This window comes from Neodiprion lecontei, chromosome 5 (genome assembly GCF_021901455.1).
Source record: "Neodiprion lecontei isolate iyNeoLeco1 chromosome 5, iyNeoLeco1.1, whole genome shotgun sequence".
Lineage (NCBI taxonomy): Eukaryota > Metazoa > Arthropoda > Insecta > Hymenoptera > Diprionidae > Neodiprion > Neodiprion lecontei.
This window is the reverse complement of record NC_060264.1, coordinates 21,652,668-21,674,142: the sequence shown is the minus strand read 5'-3', so window position 1 is coordinate 21,674,142 and position 21,475 is coordinate 21,652,668. Positions and strand designations below refer to the sequence as shown.

Sequence of the window (21,475 nt, the reverse complement as noted above, 5' to 3'; positions counted from 1 at the left end):
GATCTGGAAGCAATTCTTGGCAGCACTAATAAACAAAGTTTTAGTATACCGCATTCGTGCAGTACATGAAAATCGAAAAAAAATTTAAAATTCTTAATAGAGTAAGGGGCTGATAGACTCTAGCAGCCACCCTTAAAGCAAAATATCCAACTCACGAAATCATATTTGTGTTCAGTGACAAAGATCCCGAAAATTACTTATATAGCGGCATGACGCCTAATGGATTACCTAGAATCACAAAAATGTCAAACTTGCACAACAAAAATGAGGCTGAAGCATTATCTATATTAGAAGCCCTGAAATGGACGGAAAAAAGCGACAAAAGAAAATTCGTTATTTTAGCCGACAACATCGCAGACATACATGCAAAAATCGTGGCAAAATATAAGCAAAACGATTTTATATTGAGACTAATAGAGACTACTGAACAGATGATTCAGTCACGGTACGAAATTGTATTTTGCCAAATTCCGACCAAATGTGTGAAAAGATACAAAGAGGCGGTTACTGGACGAAATGGTGCTATAGACCAGCGGAACAACAAAGACATAGAATATCCAATAAACTTTAGAGCCATTCAAAAAGTCTGGAAAGATAAAATATTAACAAGCTGGGATCAACAATGGAAACGCGTAGCAAATCAATGGAGCCTAGAAATAAGATCAGATGTTTACAAGTATAACCCAGCGCTTTCGTTTAAAAAAATGAGAGACCAAGTAGTGATTCAACGGTTAAGATTGGGTCACACAAAATTGACGCACTAGTACCTTTTCGCCAGAGAAGACCCCCCACGCTGCCAACATTGTGAGGTAACCAACACAGTGATGCATGTGCTCACAGATTGTCAGGCAAGAAATAGCATAAGAATGGAGATGAATTTGAGGTACACCGTCAAAGAAATGCTACAATCACCTAAAGTCTGTGAAAACATCATTACATACCTTGAGGAATTAAACTTATATAACGAAATGTAGAACAAATATGTAGCATACCCATGAATTATATTAAATTTACCATGTCAGTGTTAGAGGATGCAAGCCAACAGAAAGAAATAACAAATATATAATGTAAGATGTATTCAGAACAAAGTCGCTAATACTCAAAAGAGACGCGCGACTCAAAATAAACGATTAAAAAAAAAAAATTTACGCAAGAATAAGATTGTCATTTAAAAAACTACAATATGTTAGTATTTGTCTAGTGAAAATCAGTTCACTTATGCTCGTTTCCACACCACCGCAAGCGGTAGAGCATCTAGCGCGTTTTTTTTACGTGGTATCCCCAGTAGGCCTACTCCACGGAGAATAATAGCAAGATCGATCTTACGTTCTTCGAAAAAAGTTACAGATGACTTTTTGTCACATGTTAATTATGGTAAATTGTTTTACCCAATCAATTTGTACTCGCATATATCCGCAGTTTGTTAAAAAAATTTCAGTTCATATAACCCGCCGACTATTTATTATCGATGAAAGATGACTGTTCTAATTATGGATGAAAGATAGTTGTTTTAATTGTGAATGAAGCAGAATTGTTTTTATCTTATAGGTGAACGGTGATTGAGTTTGGATATTCGCGCACGGTTTTTTTTCTTATAAGGTACGAGTTAATCACTAAAATGGAGAACTTGATAAATACGTAAAACAATAAACTAGACCAAGATCGCAAACACGAATCTTTGAAGAAATGGAAACAAATCTGAGTAGAATAAGCACAAGCCCTAAAATACGACAAGTTCTATAATTCTACAGTGAAATACAAACCGAACATGACCCATGAGTGATTCGAGAAAAAAAACTCTGACACTAAAACGATTGCAATAAAAGACTGTTAGACCATTACAAAAAAGCTACAGATGAATAAATTTTACCACACTTTGTTATCATGATGACGCTGAACTACATCGCTAAATCTATGTATCGGTGAAAACAAGATTACTGACCCTAAACCAGACTGGACCAAACCTCAATCAGACCGAAGCCTAAAAAGTTAGACGTTAATTTTTCAGCATAGTCAATAAAACTCAGTTATCTGGAACAGAGAAAAATATAATTAGTGACATTTGTCGATACAGACAAAATAAACTTAGTTTAGATAAGTAAAAAATATATAATTAACATAAAAGAGACAAATTAATTAGTTGAAACAGACAGAATATTTGATTATCTGAAACAAACAAAACGTTTGACTAGCTGAAAGAGATAGAAAGTTTGATTAGCTGAAACAGACAAAAGGTTTGATTAGATGAAACAGACAAAAAGTTTGATTGGCTGAAACAGACAAAGGTTTGATTAGCTGAAACAAACAAAACGTTTGACTAGTTGAAAGAGACAAAAAATTTGATTAACTGAAACAGACAAAAGGTTTGATTGGCTGAAACAGACAAAAAGTTTGATTAGATGAAACAGACAAAAAGTTTGATTGGCTGAAACAGACAAAAGGTTTGATTAGATGAAACAGACAAAAAGTTTGATTGGCTGAAACAGACAAAGGTTTGATTAGCTGAAACAAACAAAACGTTTGACTAGTTGAAAGAGACAAAAAGTTTGATTAACTGAAACAGACAAAAGGTTTGATTGGCTGAAACAGACAAAAAGTTTGATTAGATGAAACAGACAAAAAGTTTGATTGGCTGAAACAGACAAAAGGTTTGATTAGATGAAACAGACAAAAAGTTTGATTGGCTGAAACAGACAAAGGTTTGATTAGCTGAAACAAACAAAACGTTTGACTAGTTGAAAGAGACAAAAAGTTTGATTAACTGAAACAGACAAAAGGTTTGATTGGCTGAAACAGACAAAAGGTTTGACTGGCTGAAACAGAATAAAGGTTTGATTAGCAGAAACAGATAAAAGGTTTGGTCCGCTGAAACAGACAAAGGTTTTATTAGCTGAAACAGATAAAGGTTCGATTAGCTGGATCGGACAAAGGAATGATTATCTGAAATAAGCAAAAGTTTTATTACCTGAAACAGACGAACGTATGATTAGCACAATCACATAAGTCCATACACTGACAAAAAAAGGATCGAGTTCAACATGATATTCGCTATAATAGCCGTTGCTTGGATTATTAATTGTATTAATGAACAAAAAGCATTATTAATTTTTTGAATCGACATCTCTTTGTGTTTTGAGTTATTCAAGTGAATATCTTTTTCAACTGAACATTCTATAGCTCTCAGTGCATTTTTAAAAAAATTGGTTTCGTTGCCCTGAAACAGAAAATAATACGTTCAATTAAACGAGTGTTTCTGTACATGTTAGATATATTTCATAAATACTTACGCTAAGATTCTCCACTATCACTGTACACTACCGAACCGAGATTTTTGTACCAGCGCGTTGCGCGCCGGCTTTCAAATGCCACGCTTTCTCTCATAACTAACGATAAAAAGTATCAAGTCCACGCGCAAAGGGCGGCATGGAACTTGAAAACATTATTATTCATAAAAAAAATTGACAGAAGAGCTACAAGATCAGCACATCGAGAGTGTGTAACTCTTTTATGTACTGTTTGCAAAATCGACGCGTAAAAAATCGTGTCCGATTCCCGTTATTAATTTACGCGCAAAAGGCTGCGTCCACTTCTCGTGATTATGCGTAATAAGGCGCGACAGATTACACTGTCAAAAAACTTTTATCATCCGGGGCTTGTTCCAAAAATTCTTTAGAAACTCAATCCACATCTGCATCTTTTTAAATTAGATACATTGCTATGCGGATTGTTGCTCTCAGAATACAAAGCGATATAGGGAGGGAGGTTGGAGGGCATGCATTATTGTGTGGCGTGACGGTCGGTGGTCCTCTTCGACGCGAAGTCTTCGAGCTCAGCATCTCTTCCCATCTAGCGTACCACGGAACGCGATAGATGATCCAGAGATGCGTGTTGCCCATTCAGACGATCACAGAGATCAATTGAATGGAATAACGATCGTTAATGACTAAATAATTGAATTGCATAATGATTGAAAAATGGTTGCAGAGTCACAAGAAATGGAAAATTCAATCTCGTTAATATTCGAATGCTTACAAATGGTTGAGAGACTCGAATACGGAATTTTTTGGGAAAAAAATTTCTGTGATCGTTTGACGCTGTGAATTACAAAAGTTAGTAACATCACGGTACATCGCGACCTTCCTACCCTCGCCTGTTTCCCAACGAAGCCACCCAACGGAAAAGAGAGATTCACACACTCATGCATAAACCCCGCGACGGATCCCAAAACGGCCACCTACCTACCCGGTTACCTATATTCGATCTAAACGATTCTCCATTTTTTCCAATGCACATCATTCTTCATCATTTGCGCCGTGGTCACCGACTTACATTTTCGTTGGTTACCTGTTGGGAACAAAATGTTCATGTATCGTAGTCTGCCTTCTCAGAATACAGTATCGGTTGTATCCCGCCAACCCTAATATTGCATTCATTATTTTAGTAAATGCTGGCAGACTATCGGTACATTAACCTTTTGTAAAATTGATTAAAAACATCCTGAATGCCAATTAGCATTTTTCTAAGCGAGCTAAGCCTGCAGTTGATCAATACTTGTTGGATGTTAAAAGATTGAAAATGATATATAATATAAGATGCAAGTTGATCAATACTTGTTGGATGTTAAAAGATTGAAAATGATATATAATATAAGATGCAAGTTGATCACGTTACGTTATGGCAGACTTTGGAATTTTATCAATTTAACAGTAATGTGAATAATTGAATACTTTCAAAACCTCAGGTGAACCCACCACTTAAACGGCATCATCGGTAAATTCAAACGTAGATTATTACATCAGTTACGAAACACAATTCGATCTCGCGAGTGCCGAGTAAGAGATGGATACCTGTCGCGATGCTCATTCCAATTTTAGCAACGTGCATATTTTTAAATTTTAAGTAAGCTACGCTAAATTCAATTCAGAAAAAAACTGATTCGACATACAGTCAAGCTCGTTGCGATTAGGAATGAGCCTATCCATGCAGCTAAGAAATCGAAGATTTGTGTAACAATTGTTACCGCCACGCCACGTGACAGAGGAATCCCAGGGAAATACCCGTAACCTAACACATGCAAACTCACCAACGTTGCCGAAAAATGAAAAAGTTACTCGGAAGTCTCTGCTTAAATCTGTGAAAAACAAAATAGAACACTTCAATTAATTTTTTAAATTGGCTTCCAGTTTCCAAATTAATTACTACTGTTGTCTAGTTTCATATTTATGCATTGCATGTTGTGCAAGAACAAAAGTTCGACTTTAAATGTACCACCTTAGATTATCAATCAATAATTAAAATAAGTATTGTTACCTCCACTCTGGACTGCTCCACGGTTTCACATATAGTAGTTCTTGTAGCATCTCAGGGTTACTGGTGAAGCGACGCACTTTTTTCACAATTCAGATCTTCACTAATCTCTTGTAATCCATAAAATCAGCACTGTAATAACGCTAGCACTCGATACTACACTCACTTTTTGGTCTGTAGCTGTCTGTTTGAACCGACTGAATAAGCTTGCTAACAATGCAATTGCGCATTTACCGAAAACCAGCCAAAAAAATAATAAAATTGACACTCCACGCATAGAGACAAATATAGACGTCACTGAAATCTGAAGTTACACAAAACTATGAAAATTCGGACACGAAATTCACCTTCAATGTTCGTAGGATGTTTTTATTTCGATAACTTGGTTTTTCTTCAGGATACACGCTGCTCCTCGTGTATTATTCACAAATGAGTATGGTGGAAATAAACTGATCGAACAACGTGACACCACCTGAACAACGCGGTCTGAATGTTGAACCGATACTGAGAGCACGCGATTTGACTCAGATGGCTCGGAAACGACTGATGCTGTACGGCGCACAGAAGAAACTTAAATCAGTTCTCTGAAGAACGGAGGATAATAATTCTCCCCGCCCTCTCTGTCGCTCTTCACATGGAGTGGGGATAGCTGCACGCGCCTGCCTATCTGTTTTTCTCCTCTGTAGAATTATTATCCTGTCCTTTAGAGAACCGATTCGAATCCGTTCACGGGACGCTTACACCGTTGCTTACGCTCTATTTTATACATCTCTATGGTCTCAGCGGCCGAATGAAAACACCGCCTAAGCTGCGCACAACGCGATCAAATGTGTAGAACATTGCCGTAACAATGTGCGACGTCAAACGAAGTATGAATGCTCGGACCAATTACGGATATTACTTGAAAGGGATTTTCTCAGCTTTTCAATTTCACTATGACGACGGTATGTTACCAACGTTTTGCACGCGATAGTTGTTAGTTATGAAGAATTTCTGTTACCGACGTCGTCAGCTGCCTGGTTGATGAAACGTGAAACTGCTAATACCCCCAAACCCAGCAAACTGTTACGCACAATAACCCAGCGTTATCAATCTTTATACATATGCCCTCGGTCAACGCACACACTTAAACTTTCGCCGAACCGACTTCAGCGATTCTCCGGATCTAACTGCCTTTCCTCGGAGTTCGGACTTACGCGACAGAGTACGCGAGCGGTATTCGCGCGAGCCCTGCCCTCTGGTGGTCGATCCATACAACCGCGGCACGACAATCTTTCTATCGTGACAACCACCGTTGCCCCTCAAATTCAAACCACCACACTAGCCAATATTTCATATTGTTGTTCTAAAAGGCTGCGTGAAAATTGTTGATTATTTGCTAAATTATGCAAGCCGAGATAACTGATGTAAGTGGTTTCGTTAATGCTGAAACCATCACAAGTCGTAAACTAGTATTGTAAAAAACTAACACGGATATTGATAAGATATTAGTAAAAAAACGGAGCAGACTGTCATGTCAACAATGTACAAATCGAGACAGCCCTAGACTTAGCTAAAACTGGGTCAAAAGTTAAAAATACACTGAGTTTTTGCCAAAAATAAACGTAAGGTGCACTGGAGTCGTACAGATAACAACACTGAAACTTTATTCAATGTTTGAATTCTATGTTATCGTTGATTCATATGAAAACGAATAATCGATAACGGCTAGTGCATCGGAAGTAAATGTTTGTACTTTTCAAAACCTAAATATTATTATTGTATAAGATTTATGTATATTCTATGTGAAGAATTTCTCAATTGTTCATCTTGTTATACATATTAGCACACTTTATTTTTATGTCTTTAAATAAAAATATACGTACGATGTGTTCTGTAAATTAATCTCCAAAAATTACTTACAATTTCGAATGGTACAAATGATTTTATGTGTGAGATTATTTTTTGCAAATGAATTTTATCACCATTTTCTTATTTCTCGTTTGATAAATTATTTTAACTCAATGGATTTGATCACTTTTAGCTCTTTGTATTTTACGAATCAGATAATAGTCATTCATCTGGATCTTCCATCATAACAAATCCATCTATTTCGTAACACAGGTCTGCAAAGGATTGCTCCGTCAAAAAAAAAAAAATTCCGACTTGAAGATTTTAATGTGCCGAATTTATATCTGCTTTCCATTTTCTGCTGTCACGCATATGTATATTACAGGATATGATTTTTTTATTGTTTAAAATTAAGAATTTGTTGTGTTTTGTTTTTACATTTGCACTACTTTAATCTATTTAAACAGTATTCGTAGTATTCGTACATGATACAAACCAGTTCGAACTGATGAAAGAGAAAGAAACATATCGCCTAACGCCGTTTTATTCACACCATGCATGCGTCTGCGCAGTTCTCGTTGTGCCTTCATGTCGTACAGTACGTTAAAATGTTGTCTAGTGTGAAAGAAAATGACAAAATAACTAGAATTATACTAGTAGATAGATTTTCTTTCGATTTTAATGCGTAAACATTTTAATTTTATGACATTTTTTATAAACATTGTTGCTATCATTAGTGTTTGATTATAATGTGTAAGCAAAAATAGCGTTATATTAAAAAAAAATTACATGAAAAATATACGTGGTTCATATTATTTGTTACTGTATTTCTATTCAAGAGCATCTAATCTAATAAGAAGGAGGAAAAAAAAGATTTTCTTGCAGACCAGTGATAATTACAATGAATATTATCCACTTGTAGTACTTTCGGATTCATTAAAATTCTGTTTCAGTTTCCCTTTTTCGTTTTGTCGTGCAAATTTGTATTTTTAAGAGAATCGATGTACATACCGTTGTGCGAAACTCAATCCTTATTCCGATGTATCGATGAATGGAATCGATTCTGCCAAAAGGCGATACCAGCCTGTTTATTTTGCCGCGTTTAAAGTGGTGGACTACTTCACGGTAGCTTCGTGGCTACCACAAGCCAACGTGGACAATCATGTGAAGCTTGTCGATAGTTGAAGCCTGTCAAACGTTTGTAGGTTATGTTTGTGAAATCGATGCTGTTATTGTGAAAAATTAAGTATAAATTGATCACAGATGAACTATGAATGACAACGATTCGATATACGGGACGACTCTGTCCCAGGAGTCCATGAAAGTGATCGCAGAAAGCATTGGGGTCGGAAATCTTCCTGACGAGGCTGCCAAGGATCTCGCCGAGGATGTAAGCTACAGGCTAAAGGAGATCATTCAGGCAAGTTGCGGTAGTATTCTCTGTTTTCTCCTCTCAATTTACATATATTCGACGAATTTTAAACTCTCCGAAGTCACCACTGAGCTACGTTTTGAAATATTTAATCTCGTTTGCCTACTTTTCAATTTTTATTTATCTCATTTCGCCATCTCTGGACATATTTCGTCCTTATTCATCCATGTCGATGTAAAATTTGACTGTATATGAATGTTCGCCACATTTTTCCATTCGTTTTCAGTCACACATTAGTCATATTTTACCTAATTATATTGGTATTGAAAAGGCGTTCACAGTGTAAACATTGTGGATGCACAAGCGCGGTTAGGTTACCATCATGGTGGAGGGATTCAAGAACTGCGAATGTGTACGTACACCACATACGCATACAGCCGTACAGCTCTTGTATCGCAGCAAATATTTTTATTCTTTGTAATAATTTCCCCCTTCTGTCGTCATGACCACCATACACATTTCATGCTCTGCATTCCAATCACGTTATTTTTGGGTACATTTGGCTTTTTATTTTATTATTTATGACTATTTATAATTTCAATACTGTTTCAATATTCAGCTCATTATTTAATTTCTCTAGCTGTTTTTGCCTACCAAAGGTCTTATTTCTTTACTTTTGACCATCAATTAATCTTATTTGGCTATTTCTAAACTAATTGTCATCTATTTATGGCAAACTAATGATAGCTGACTGTTTAGCTGTATTTCAACTGTTTTCAAAATTGTCCCTCATCCATGTTTAGTCACATTATAATAATGATTTGACTATTTTTTTTACTTCATTTAGTCATACGTAGCCATGCATAAGCATTATTTTTTCCCTCTTTCACAATTTGTTAGTCTGTTTAGGATGTTCTTGAATACATTTCATCATTTTCTGCTATTAATTGAGTTTCTTTGACTCCTCTTGACGTACACTAATCTTAGTCAAATTTTTTTACCTCTCATTAGTTCTTTCAAATTATTTTTGGACAGATTACGGCCTTCAACGTAAATCCTTTGCCGATAAATAGTTTTATTTCACTATTTTCAATTGTATTTTCATTAAAATTGGCCACCAGTTCTATTTTACAGGTTTTATTTAAACATGTGTTGGTTCACCATTATCCGTTTGCTCATCATGTTTGATTACTTTTTGATGCATTTCGACTGGTTTTAGTGTTGCTTTGGTCATATTTGGTCGATTTCACATTTATTTGCCATAATAAAAGAGATTTTTCTACTTCCAACAATAGACTAATTTCATCACCCACCTTCGTGTTCACTTTTCATATCATCCTTAAATTAACTTCTCAAATACCTATTCAGGATGCAGCAAAATTCATGCACCACAGTAAGCGTCAGAGGATGACTGCACACGACATCGACCATGCATTAAAGATAAAGAACATCGAGCCGACATATGGCTTCTTTGCGCGAGAAAACGTCCCCTTCAGATTCGCATCGGGAGGAGGTAGAGAATTGCACTTTGTCGAGGACAAGGAGATAGACTTGAACGAAGCAGTGTCCAACAGCCAGTCGTGGCCTAAGCTACCGCTCGAAGTAACGTTGCGAGCCCATTGGCTTTGCATTGATGGCGTCCAGCCGACGATTCCAGAAAATCCACCTCCTGTATCCAAGGGTGAATTGAAAAGCCTTATCGGTCATTCACGAATATTTCATCACTTCATGATGCTGTTCATCTGAAAAATAAATTCAAAAAATTTCCAGACGCGCAAAAGGTTGAGAGTGTTGATCCGACAAGCAAGCTCACTGCCAAGGGTCAGAGTGTCGGCATTGGTAAGCCGGGAGGAGGAGGAAAGAGTCAAAAGTTGAGAAACGTTGAGACGGTGCATGTAAAGCAGCTTGCTACCCACGAGCTCAGTGTTGAGCAGCAGCTCTACTACAAGGAGATAACCGAGGCCTGCGTTGGATCGGACGAGGCTCGTAGAGCTGAGGCCCTGCAATCTTTGTCTGCGGATCCTGGTTTGCATGAAATGCTTGCCAGAATGTGCACCTTCATCGCCGAAGGCGTCAGGGTCAATGTGGTGCAAAACAATCTCGCACTTCTCATTTACCTCATGAGAATGGTCAAAGCCCTTCTCGACAATCCCAGCCTTTATCTAGAGAAATACGTGAGTAATTTGCCACAAAAAATTTCACAACACAGCAGCAGCGGCTTTCACGATAGTTGAGAATTCAAGGAGATCATGAAAATCACGAAAATCCAGGCTAAACGAATTGTCAAAGAAATTATAGAAATAACTGCAATCTCTTCTTTCTCGATGATTTGTTCCTTGAATTATTTCAAATCTTACTGGCTTTTATTTCTCTATTTTAACATCAATAGAACTAATTTCAGCTGCACGAGCTGATACCGTCAGTAGCGACGTGCATAGTCTCTCGGCAGCTATGCATGAGACCTGAAATGGACAATCATTGGGCGCTGAGAGATTTTGCATCACGCCTGATGGCCCAGATCTGCAAGAACTTCAACACGTCGACGAACAATGTGCAGACCAGAGTTACTCGCATGTTTAGTCAGGCGCTGGCTAAGAATAGTCAGGTAAATCAATTCGGGGTAAGAAATTATCGACATCCTTACCTGCGGCTAAGAGGAAACTAACACTTCTGTTATCTTCAGACGCCCTTGGCCTCGCTCTACGGGGCGATCGAAGGACTCTCTGAGCTCGGCCCAGAGGTGGTCAAGGCGCTGATCATTCCAAAGATAAAATCCATATCTGAGAGGATCGAGAGCTGCATTGAGGGGCCCGTACTTTCCAGTATTGATAAAAACGGTGCTGGTCATATCAAGACGCTGTTAGTTGTGAGTGAACTTTTAAACTGCTCGAAACTCTCTTCGCAGTTGATTTAAGATTGTGTTGGCTTTTTTAGAAAGTTGTCGCTCCTGTGTTGAAAGGCATGCGTCCGGCTCCGGATTACGTTGAAGAGTACAAACAAGACTTTGGATACGTCGGTCCAGTGCTTTGTGCCGCTGTTGCTAAAGCTCGAATCCAACCTGCAACTCTTACCACCTCCGCAACGGCCTCCACCACTCTCACCACAAACCAGCAACAGGGACCAACCACTGTGGTGACAAAACCGCTCGTTCAATCAGGTAAAATAACATGTTTCACTATTGGGAAGCAAGGGAAATGGCGCAGGATATTATTAATGCTGTGCCAGTTATGCTGAATTTCTTAGAGATGTTTGAAAATCTTGTGGCAATTGACTGACTCTTAGTAATTCTAGGAAATCTTCATAGTTTAGGAATCTATGATTCAAAACAGAATAAATTACGCAAATCAGGGTAGTCTCTATTTGGTAGGTTGAAAACACTGAAATGGTTGGCGATTTTTGTTTTACCTCTAAAAAGAAACGAAAAGTCTGAGGATTTCGTCGAATGTGTTACGGGGTGTATGATTGTTATCACGATGAGCGGCTATCGATGACCAAATTACCAAAGTATAATTTCTCGAGATAGATTACGTTGTTCATTACTTTAACTTTTATAGACACAAAAATAATCCATAAAATTACCGTTTTGGATCTGGAGAACCTGAATAAGTAAAAAATTCCCCAATTCAAAATCAGTAGCAACCCTGTTTCGTGAATCCTATTGCCGGGAATCACCAAAATCATGTTACACCTTTCAAAAAATCCTCAGATCTTATGAGAGATCCAGAACGATCATTTGATATTGACTAAAGTACATACCTTCGGGAATGCGAATTCGTTATGCTCTTTTCTTCTGTTGTTTTGGAATCGTCCGAAACTGTGTATACTCTGAATACTTATTTGAAAATTGTTGAAATTTTTCTTGAACATCTCGGTAGACAGAAAAGGATTGGAACTTATTGAACCCGATTCGTTTCGATGATTTTCCGGTCCGAGTTTCACAAGAAAATTGATCCATGATAAGAAACTCAATGTGAATTAATCGTTCAATTTTTTTGAATATGTGTCTAGGGATTTGATATGTTTCCACTTTCTTACGTGTCAATTACAATAAAATCACTTGGAATGTTCCCGGTGAATTTTTTTGTACGAAAGGATCAAACAGGAATGGATCGAAACGAAATTAGGTATTACAGCTTGAATTGAATTGAAATTGCGTTGTAATTCAAACATAACAGAATGGCGAAGAAACGAATCCGTAGACACGCATTGAAAACGCTAGAACGATTAAATCGGATTGATGTCAGCATAATGCAGTACGTTTACTTGATAATTTGGAATTGGCAGACGCCAAAATAAATTTTTTCTAGTACAATTGAATCTTTTTTAATTTACTGGGATCCGAATATCCAATCTTCCGAAATTTATTCACTTTACATTTGAGGCTGATCTATGATTCCAGTGCCCGCGGGTAGCCCAGGTCAGCAGGCTCCTAGCAGAACGATGATACTGGGTTCCGGCAGGGGTGGAACAACGCCGACGGGCGGCTGTCAGAAGTTCGTCATACTTCAGTCGAGATCGCAGACACCGACGATGCCGAACGTCGTACAAACACCAGGCCAACAGCAGCAACAGCAGCAGGTCAAGATAACGCAAAATAGTTCTAGTCATCAACAAAAGCAACATCTCCAGGGTAGCACCCCAAAACTGGTGGTGGTTTGCATGCCTAGTAGTAACCAGAACGCCACGACCACTGTGTCTCAGGTACATGGATCAAGTCTATACACCGAATCGCTACCTCATTCTTCTTGGTTTTTTTCCGTTTTTGTGCTTTTGCATCAAGTCGCGTTCTTTTTGTATACTTAGAAACACAATTGACATCAGCTACTAGTATCATCCAGTCTGTTTAATCGCTGAAATTAATGCGCATAGGGGGTAAACTGTGAAGTACGTCGATTTTGTTATGTTCTTTACTTATGAACTCATCGTTGAAAAATTTACGATATAGTACCAAATCAGCGTGTACATGTATATGCGTAGTTTATCGACCGAAGGCACAGTGTAGTGAGTAATTGCGAAATTTCAGAGATCTATTTTATTTGTTTTTTTTTTCCTTTGCTTTATCGTGTGTTCAGATGCTTTGTTTGAAAATTCGATTTCCCGTCCCGTCGAACACGGAAAGATCGAAACGGATTAAAAACAAGTCGTTTCATAAGAATGTTTTCATTTTTTTTCACGCAACTAAATTAGAAAAAATTTATTCACCATATTTTTTTATTCTTGTTTTTTACAGGCCAGTCTTACTTCTAAACCACAGACAGTCTTTGTTACTCAACAAAGCATCGAAAGATCTCTGAGCCCCACCGACGAGCACGCTTTTCAATAGATTGAATAATATATTTATTAATAAAATTTATACGTATATGCCAATATTTTTTCTAATCCTAATTGTAACGAACAAAGCACAACGTTTTGTCTAGTTGTAACTCAAGTTAGTTTAAAACAAAATAAAAAAATTCAATACCAATATCCGTTGTTCTACTTTTCATTCGTTCGCAGTTTTCTAACCGGTAATTAATCAACCTTGGTCATTTCTAACTTCGATAAATTACAAATAAGACTTTGACCTCATTACGATTGAAAATTTCTACAGCTCACCTTGCAGGTTGAGGTTTTTTTGGTTGAACCAGCTGATCGATTCACCGGAAAAAAATAAAAATTCAACTAATACTTCGTCGGTACAGTTTAACACTAGATCCCATAAAACACACGAGGTGACTGTTTTTACCGATCTTTACAATCTTCCGTCAATGGTAATGACTGGGTGGTAGTTTCATCTTCGTTAACGGTATCGTTCGAAGTAGTTGATGCCTTTTTGTGAAATTCTGAACTCCGTAGATACGATGTTTCAGCAATTTCGGAAAGTTTTTCTGCCATTGTCTTGCCAGTTTGTTGAAGCATTTGAAAAAAGTGACCGTTACGATTTTTCAACAGCAAATAAGGATGATCAAACTCCTGCACATCGGATAAAGATGGTAGAAAAAAACAAGGATATTAGTTATTCAACAGTTTGCTTAAAATAATTATTTTGAGACTTGGTTGGACGATGTAATAGTTCACGTACCACGATGCGACCTTCCGTCATGACCAAGACTCGATCATTATCCATTATTGTGTTTAACCGGTGAGCTATCGTCAAGACAGTACAATCAGAAAATCTCCGTCTGATGGTGTCTTGGATAAGGGCATCGGTGCTGGAAGCCAGAAACATATATACCAAATTGAAATAAACAAGATAACTAATTAAAATGATGACAAATTCGACCTGATCTACACTGACCTACGGTCAATGTTCGCGGTAGCCTCGTCAAGAACGAGCAGTCGATTGTTCCTGAGAATAGCTCTAGCCAAGCAGATTAACTGGCGCTGCCCAACGCTGAAATTAGCACCACCTCCAGCGACTCGGAAGCCAAGGGATTGTACCGCATTACCGAGTTCAACTTCTCTCAGACTGTCCCATAGAGCGGCGTCCGAGTACTGTTCAAAGGGGTCCAAATTGTAGCGTAGACTCGCTGAGAACAAGATCGGCTCCTGAGGAATGATCGAGATTCGCGGACGCAGCTCGAGCAGTCCGACTGACTTCGTGTCAATCCCGTCTAATCCTATTTCACCTTCAAGACCCTCTCCGGTCAGTCGAAATAGTGCCGAAATGAGTGAAGATTTACCAGCACCTGTTCTTCCCACTATGCCAACTTTCCAGCCAGGGTTTATCTTCACGTTGAGATTCTATAAGGAAGAATGTATTTGATCATGTACTGGGCACGGTGCAGATATTTCCGGAATGAACACATGAAAAATCTTGAGTCGATGGACAAAACGCGTTGCATACATGACAGTGATTTAAAGAAAATGTTACATAAATTTGTAGCTACAAACATTAGGAAATGTAGAAAAAATAGTCTGAGGAAAAAGTCATCCTTTTATGTAGTTATTAAATACGAAAATGATAAATTCTTTGAATGTCATAAACACATGGCGTGTCAGAATAAAACTGTACCTTCAAGACTGGTGGTTCATTATCGGCATATCTCATGAATACGTTTTTGAAAGTTAAGCCACCATTGGAAGGCCAAGTTACAGGAGGCGGCTTCTCAGTAGTAAATGGTCCCTCCTTGGGTAAGTTCGTATACTGTAAGACTCTTTCTACCGAGGTCATCTGTGAGACCACCTCAGCAGCCTGCCTCACTCCGTATTGAAACCATCCCGTCATGGCTAGGGATTGAGAAATTGCAAGACCGACAGATCCTCCGAGAAAGTTTCCTGAAAATTGTGGTTTTCCTAGACTGGATATCACGGTACATGCGGCATGAAATCTACAGGAAACAAACCATCGTCCATAACGATGAACGAAAAGCAAACGCAAGCAACCAAAACTCCTGAGAAAAGGTCGAGGACGAGTCCCAAGACGGATGTTCCCGCAATTGCGAGGTACCAAGCACTGGTATGCACGTCTTGAAGACGGTCGAATTCCTTTTTCAGCATCAATTCCGCTGGTGCACCTCTACTTCGTATCGTTGTTAATCCATCCAGAGTGGAACTTACATGTGAGAACATGGGACTTTTTGCTAGAAGATTCCAAAAAATACCGTTTGAGGTATCTCACAAGTATCACATAATTACTTCCAATCCTTAAGAATGGTAAGAATTCTAAACTAGTAAATCTACTCTCGCGACAATTAATTTGAATTAATGAAGATATATAGCGCTGAGCTTTACCAATGCCTTCGAGCCGTTTGATGTCTTGCGCCGTTTTGAGGTAGTAGAATCTAACTGTGTAGAAGACTCCACCTATGATAATTATGGGGATAATCATCCATGGATTGACCACTGCCACCATGATCAACATTCCTACCATCATAGCCAAGATTTGAATTGCTTCCAGCATCGTTTTTGGCAGCAGCTCATCCATTGTTCCGATATCCTTTGAGAATCTGTTGAGAATTCTTCCTAGAGGAAGATTTTGATAGACAGAGAGAGCAACAAGAACGATCCAGAAGAGTAATTAAGTGAATCATTCAGAAAATTTCTCGGTGAATGAATTTTTTATATCGGAAGAGACTGAATTTCATTTTAGAAGTGTACAAAGTGTTGATTACGTTGTAAATGCATTCTTGCAACATTAAACAACATTTTTGACACCTTGTTATCATATGCAACGTACCGGAAGGATTGTTGTTGAAGAATCTCATGGTGGCTAGTAAAAGATTGGAGAACATAGAATTATGTATATTGTGACTGGCACTAACACACATCTTGACGAAGAGCATGCTGCGCAGTGTAACGAGAATGATGCAGCCGATTACACATCCAGCATAAATGTAAATTGTTACGTCTTGTTTAAGTAGACCGAACTCATCAAACCACTCCGATTGGTATGAAGAATCTCGCTGAATGTTTCCAGTGTCATTATAATGGCTCGTATTGCTGGTATTGTATTTTGCTGATTTCAATGTGATTCTGCGGGCTTCTTGATTGGTCCAGTAAGTTACCCAGTAATCGGTCCCGCTCGCCGCTACTTGCGCTATTACAAAACCTACCGCAATGAGAATCAACGAGCAAATATTACCGCCTGCCAAAAAATAGCTCCAATATACTTGGTTTGACAATTGCCCAGTCTCCATCTCTTCGTCTGCTACATCTCCGGGGTCTTCGATGCTTTTGGCAGCTGCCTTCGGCTCACCATCGCCATTTACAATTGCGACTGGTATTGTCTGGTAATATAATATCAATCATTCATGGGATTCAAATGTAGAATGATTGATTCCTATCGATTTACAATTACTGACGCAGCTAGTTGATGCCTCAGATACACATTCTACCCGCATTGGAACACGACCTTGATTTGATGAATTTACAGACTACATTTCTGCGATTACCTTCTTGTTTTCTGCGTATTCCTCGCAATTGTTTTCAAGCGAAATGTCATCGTTGGATTCCTCTGACTTCTCGGAAGCTAATACGTGGGGATTAGACTGAATCAGGTCTTCATACGTCCCATGGCACTTGACGGAACCCTACAACCAATCACCAAAGGATGTGGATAACGATGGCAGGGGTTCGGGGTGTTGTGTAAATTAGCTTCTGGATGAAAAAATGTCAGAGCTTACGTTATTGAGAACTATGATAGTTTCGGCTTGCTGAAGATATTGTAGTTGATGAGTAACGAGTATTCGAGTTTTCCCCTTCAGGAAGCCGTTTATGCATTCTTCGAATAATTGACGACCTACTCGAGCATCCACAGCACTGAGAGGATCGTCAAGCAAGAATATGTCTGCGTCTCTGTAAACGGCTCTGGCTAAATTGATGCGTGCTCTCTGGCCCCCGGACAAAGACGCTCCTCTCTCACCGACAAAGCTCATATCGCCCTGGGGCAATAGTTCGAAGTCTTTGACAAGTGCACAGACTTGTGTCACCTGGGAACATTGTTCGAGGTTCATGAAAGTGTGCGAACATTTGACCACTAATATGCGACATACGTACTTCTTCGTATCGAGTTTTGTCATATGGTTGTCCAAAAAGAATATTCTCACGAATGGAGGCAGAGAAGAGCCAAGGCTCCTGACTGGCATATGAAATACGAATATCGCGACTATTTTTGTTAGTCTTGATACCGTTTTCACTAGTGTAAAACGACAAGCTTCCAGCTCCCACTTTCAACTCCCCTAATATCAAGTGAAGCAGAGATGATTTTCCGGAGCCGACAGGCCCTACAAGAACAGAGAGTGATTGATCTTTCAAATCGATTGATATTTGGCATAAGGTCGGTGGCAGCTGGCCATGAACCCAGTTCGCTGCAACGTTCGATATTTTGATTCCGACTCTATTTTCGGCCCGATGGCTTGGGGTCATCTTCTCCACACACTGTATTCCATTGTTCGTCGGTGAATCAACATTTTCCGAAGATTTTACCTCCTCCAGAAGTAAAAAGTCCTGCAAAAATAAATTGGCATGATAGGGAAAAAAATACCAACAATTCGCCGATCGCGGATCAGTTGTAAAGGGACATGAACATGCAATGCGAAACCAACCGTTAGTCTCTCCAGAGACACAGCAGTCTCGCCAGCCAAGACGACAGCTTGTGGAAAGCAAACAGCGCATGTTACTTGTAGTACACTAAATAGCGTAGCCAATGTGAATGTGATATTTGCAGTAAGAGAGTTTCCGGAAAGTACAAACGCAATCAGTGTTAAGAAAAGAGTGATTCTTTCTGAGAATAACATAATACTCAGATATATTCCTCTGAGGTACGACGTATAACTGATTAGTTTCATCTCCGCCCCTCGAACTTTTGACACTATCAAATCAAACGGCTTTTCCCACGAATACATCTTGATCACCTGTTGATGGAAAATATTGTTTCGTAACGCGTATCTGATGTAGACTTATGTAAAAAATAGTCAAACACATGAAAGTGCTACGTGGACTATCAATGATGAATGTGTTGCAATTCTAAACCGAATGGTGAATGCTCGAGGCAATTGTTATGGACGTGTGAATAAATATACACAGTACCTGTATTCCGGAAATCAGCTCACTCATAAGTTGGACTCGCTCATCCGTTTTTTCTGCAATCTTCGACCTCAATTTCGCGCTGATATTGCTCAACGACCCCTGAATAGGTATAGCCTGTATTATCATGGTGACGATACCTGCCAACGCAGCTACACCAACCGATCTCCACATGACGTAACCAATCAAAACCACCTGTAAGCAAGTGATAAATCTGCATAAGACTGACAAGGAGACTTCGTACAACTATTTGCTACCTGAAATGGCATAATCCAAACGAAGTGTGAGAAGATCGGAAGTAAATCGAATCGGGCAACGTCGTTACTGATCAAATTAGCCACTTGTCCTGCAGCCGCGTTATTCATCGCAGCCTGGTCCAGACGTAAAACCTAAAACAAATTGCACTAGTTAATCGAGCGTTCTAAATTCATCAGTGATCCAATGTAACAGTACGACCTTTCTGTATATTAACGAGCAGCATGCGACCCTTGCGCACATTCCGGTCTGCTGAGTGCGGAGATTTGTATGATGAATGACGAAGATGATCCCCAAAGTGACAATAACGAGGTACAAAGCATAGAGGAGAACTTCGTTTCGCGTCGTTTGACGTTCGACCTGATTGAAGTAGTTGATTATCCACCCCTGGAGTATTGGTTGCAGAATACGCAGTATCATCAACTCCCCAAAAAGGAGCAGCCCTTGCATCACGTATGGTACCCAAAGAATCCGAACCAATGCCCACATCAAACTTGGCCTTCGCCTTGGCTGCTTTACTCCATCTTTCCTCAGAAGCAACTCTCGGTCTGCTTTCATCAACTCCTTTTTCCACTCTCTGGTATAAGGAATCATGCACGTGCAATATTACAGACGATTGATTGATGTCCTTGTTTAACTGTGTCAGAAATATTTACCCCTATCTCGCGCTATCTCGAAATCATTGTGAGTTGTCACGAAAAGAAATGTATTATCTGATATGACACCGTAGCCATTCTTTCATTCAATTGCTTTTCTGGCATTTTTCCCGTTTTTCCGAAGCAAAAATCATGCGTTATCAGTTCATGCGTCTACAGTTGTTTCTTGTCTCCCTCGCAACTAATCATATTTTTTTTAATTGCTCACTTGTTTCCTCCGTACATTTTCCCTTTTCCAACTGTTGTGAAACTGACTGATATGAGAAATCATTTTATTTGTAAAATTCATTTCATATCATAAAAACTTTAAAATTCTCGTCAGGTACACACATGTATTTTTTACAGAAATTTTAGATACGCGTCAGATAATCTCTCAAATTGTAAGTCAGATCTGGATGAACTTTGGAATTTCTTAACGATCTGATTTTCCACCTTGAAGCATAATTATTATCATTCTATTCCAAAAATTCAAAAGTTACGTACTTGGCAAAATTTCGAATTTTGTATTTCTGTAACGATTGGCAATATGAGTAAAAAAAAATTCGAAAGCTTTGTGTCGATTTGCGTTAACGAAAGATGCAGTGTTGAATCAATTTAAATTCTCTGATCGCTTACCTTTCAAGGCAATCTCCGAGGTATTCGGATTCATCAGATTTCAACGGGTCATACAGATCTTGCAATTGTAAATTGCGCCTCGCTCCCTTCCAAAAAATCGGAAATGCCCACCTACAATTATTTGTTGAATTATTTTCTTTTCGGCACAATCAATCAGTTAATGTATTCATTTCTTTGTTTTACGATCAATCATGGCTTGGGTCGAATTTGCCAATGCACATTGCCCACCCGAAAAACAACAGGCTGAGTAAATTCGAGTTCTCCTCAAGATTCTTCCGATCTCGTCTCTTTTTGCTTGTTTCCATGTTTGAATGTGTTCACTTGACGCCCTTCACTTATTCGCACAAAAGATTCTCGTCTGTCTCTTCAAATCTAATACCCCTACTGGAGAATCATTCTTATTTCTATTCCTACCACGATTCTGTTAATGAATCTGCGGGCATACATTCCCCTTCTCTTGCGTTTAGCTCAATTGATCAGCGTATCACCATCACGGAATACAAGCAATTACAGTCTAACATACGTATATCGCAGATGTTTAAATGTACTCTTACGATGTGCGAAATGGAACCATGTATGTGCATAGCGCGTGTTATATACGTCCCTTACGGACATCTATTCTGTATTTTCTTCATATATCAGGCATATATGTATTAGTTTATTTCATGTATAGACCACACGGCAAATAAGCCAATAATGCCGTATATCAGATATCAAATACAAGGTATATTTGATTTGCTGCACAACTCGTCACTTTGTTCTTCCTGATTCTTCGTGACAGGAAGAATTATCGTAAGTCTAACTTAAGTCTTTGACAAACATTACAAGGGATCATAGTAACATACAGATCACAGAATAGCAATAGTATGAAAATTAAGTATTATAGTTCAATTAAATTGTTACGTTTACAGAAGAATCGGGAGGGATAATCGAT

General features: G+C 38.6%; 2 protein-coding genes across 5 annotated transcripts; one reads left to right on the top strand and one right to left on the bottom strand.

Annotated features, from left to right (window-relative positions):
• Positions 1-8,270: 8,270 nt before the first annotated feature.
• Positions 8,271-13,973, top strand: LOC107226004 (transcription initiation factor TFIID subunit 6). 2 transcript variants are annotated; one of them, XM_046742132.1, is made up of 8 exons: positions 8,271-8,557; positions 9,878-10,190; positions 10,280-10,683; positions 10,911-11,129; positions 11,193-11,375; positions 11,444-11,666; positions 12,909-13,210; positions 13,740-13,973. In XM_046742132.1, exons 1-8 carry the CDS (start codon positions 8,408-8,410, stop codon positions 13,830-13,832), a joined length of 1,887 nt encoding a protein of 628 aa, XP_046598088.1. In that variant the 5' UTR covers positions 8,271-8,407; the 3' UTR covers positions 13,833-13,973. The 2 variants fall into 2 exon arrangements, with proteins under 2 accessions (XP_046598088.1, XP_015522151.2); XM_015666665.2 differs by having other exon boundaries at positions 8,272-8,557; positions 10,911-11,114.
• LOC107226001 (ATP-binding cassette sub-family C member 4-like) lies at positions 13,682-20,923 on the bottom strand. 3 transcript variants are annotated; one of them, XM_046742126.1, is made up of 17 exons: positions 20,725-20,742; positions 20,542-20,652; positions 19,927-20,180; positions 19,472-19,847; positions 19,273-19,404; positions 19,019-19,210; positions 18,535-18,843; positions 17,987-18,436; positions 17,614-17,919; positions 17,383-17,520; positions 16,668-17,217; positions 16,223-16,453; positions 15,835-16,071; positions 15,504-15,766; positions 14,787-15,232; positions 14,571-14,700; positions 13,682-14,461 (listed from the first exon to the last, which is right to left on the bottom strand). In XM_046742126.1, the coding sequence occupies exons 4-17, from the start codon at positions 19,826-19,828 to the stop codon at positions 14,231-14,233; spliced, it is 3,972 nt and encodes a 1,323-aa protein (XP_046598082.1). In that variant the 5' UTR covers positions 19,829-19,847; positions 19,927-20,180; positions 20,542-20,652; positions 20,725-20,742; the 3' UTR covers positions 13,682-14,230. The 3 variants fall into 3 exon arrangements, with proteins under 3 accessions (XP_046598082.1, XP_015522148.1, XP_046598081.1); XM_015666662.2 differs by lacking the exons at positions 19,927-20,180; positions 20,725-20,742 and adding an exon at positions 20,770-20,923; XM_046742125.1 differs by lacking the exon at positions 19,927-20,180 and having other exon boundaries at positions 20,725-20,745.
• Positions 20,924-21,475: the final 552 nt, after the last annotated feature.

Coding starts and splice junctions, on each gene's coding strand:
- LOC107226001 (XM_015666662.2), bottom strand. CDS start 20,846: ATGGAAACAAGCAAAAAGAGACGAGATCGGAAGAATCTTGAGGAGAAC. Junction 18,844..19,018: donor AGCTGATTTCCGGAATACAG/GTACTGTGTATA, acceptor TTCCATCAACAG/GTGATCAAGATGTATTCGTG. Junction 16,072..16,222: donor CAAACGGCTCGAAGGCATTG/GTAAAGCTCAGC, acceptor GGAATCTTCTAG/CAAAAAGTCCCATGTTCTCA.
- LOC107226004 (XM_046742132.1), top strand. CDS start 8,408: ATGAATGACAACGATTCGATATACGGGACGACTCTGTCCCAGGAGTCC. Junction 11,130..11,192: donor GTCAGGTAAATCAATTCGGG/GTAAGAAATTAT, acceptor TGTTATCTTCAG/ACGCCCTTGGCCTCGCTCTA. Junction 11,376..11,443: donor ATATCAAGACGCTGTTAGTT/GTGAGTGAACTT, acceptor TGGCTTTTTTAG/AAAGTTGTCGCTCCTGTGTT.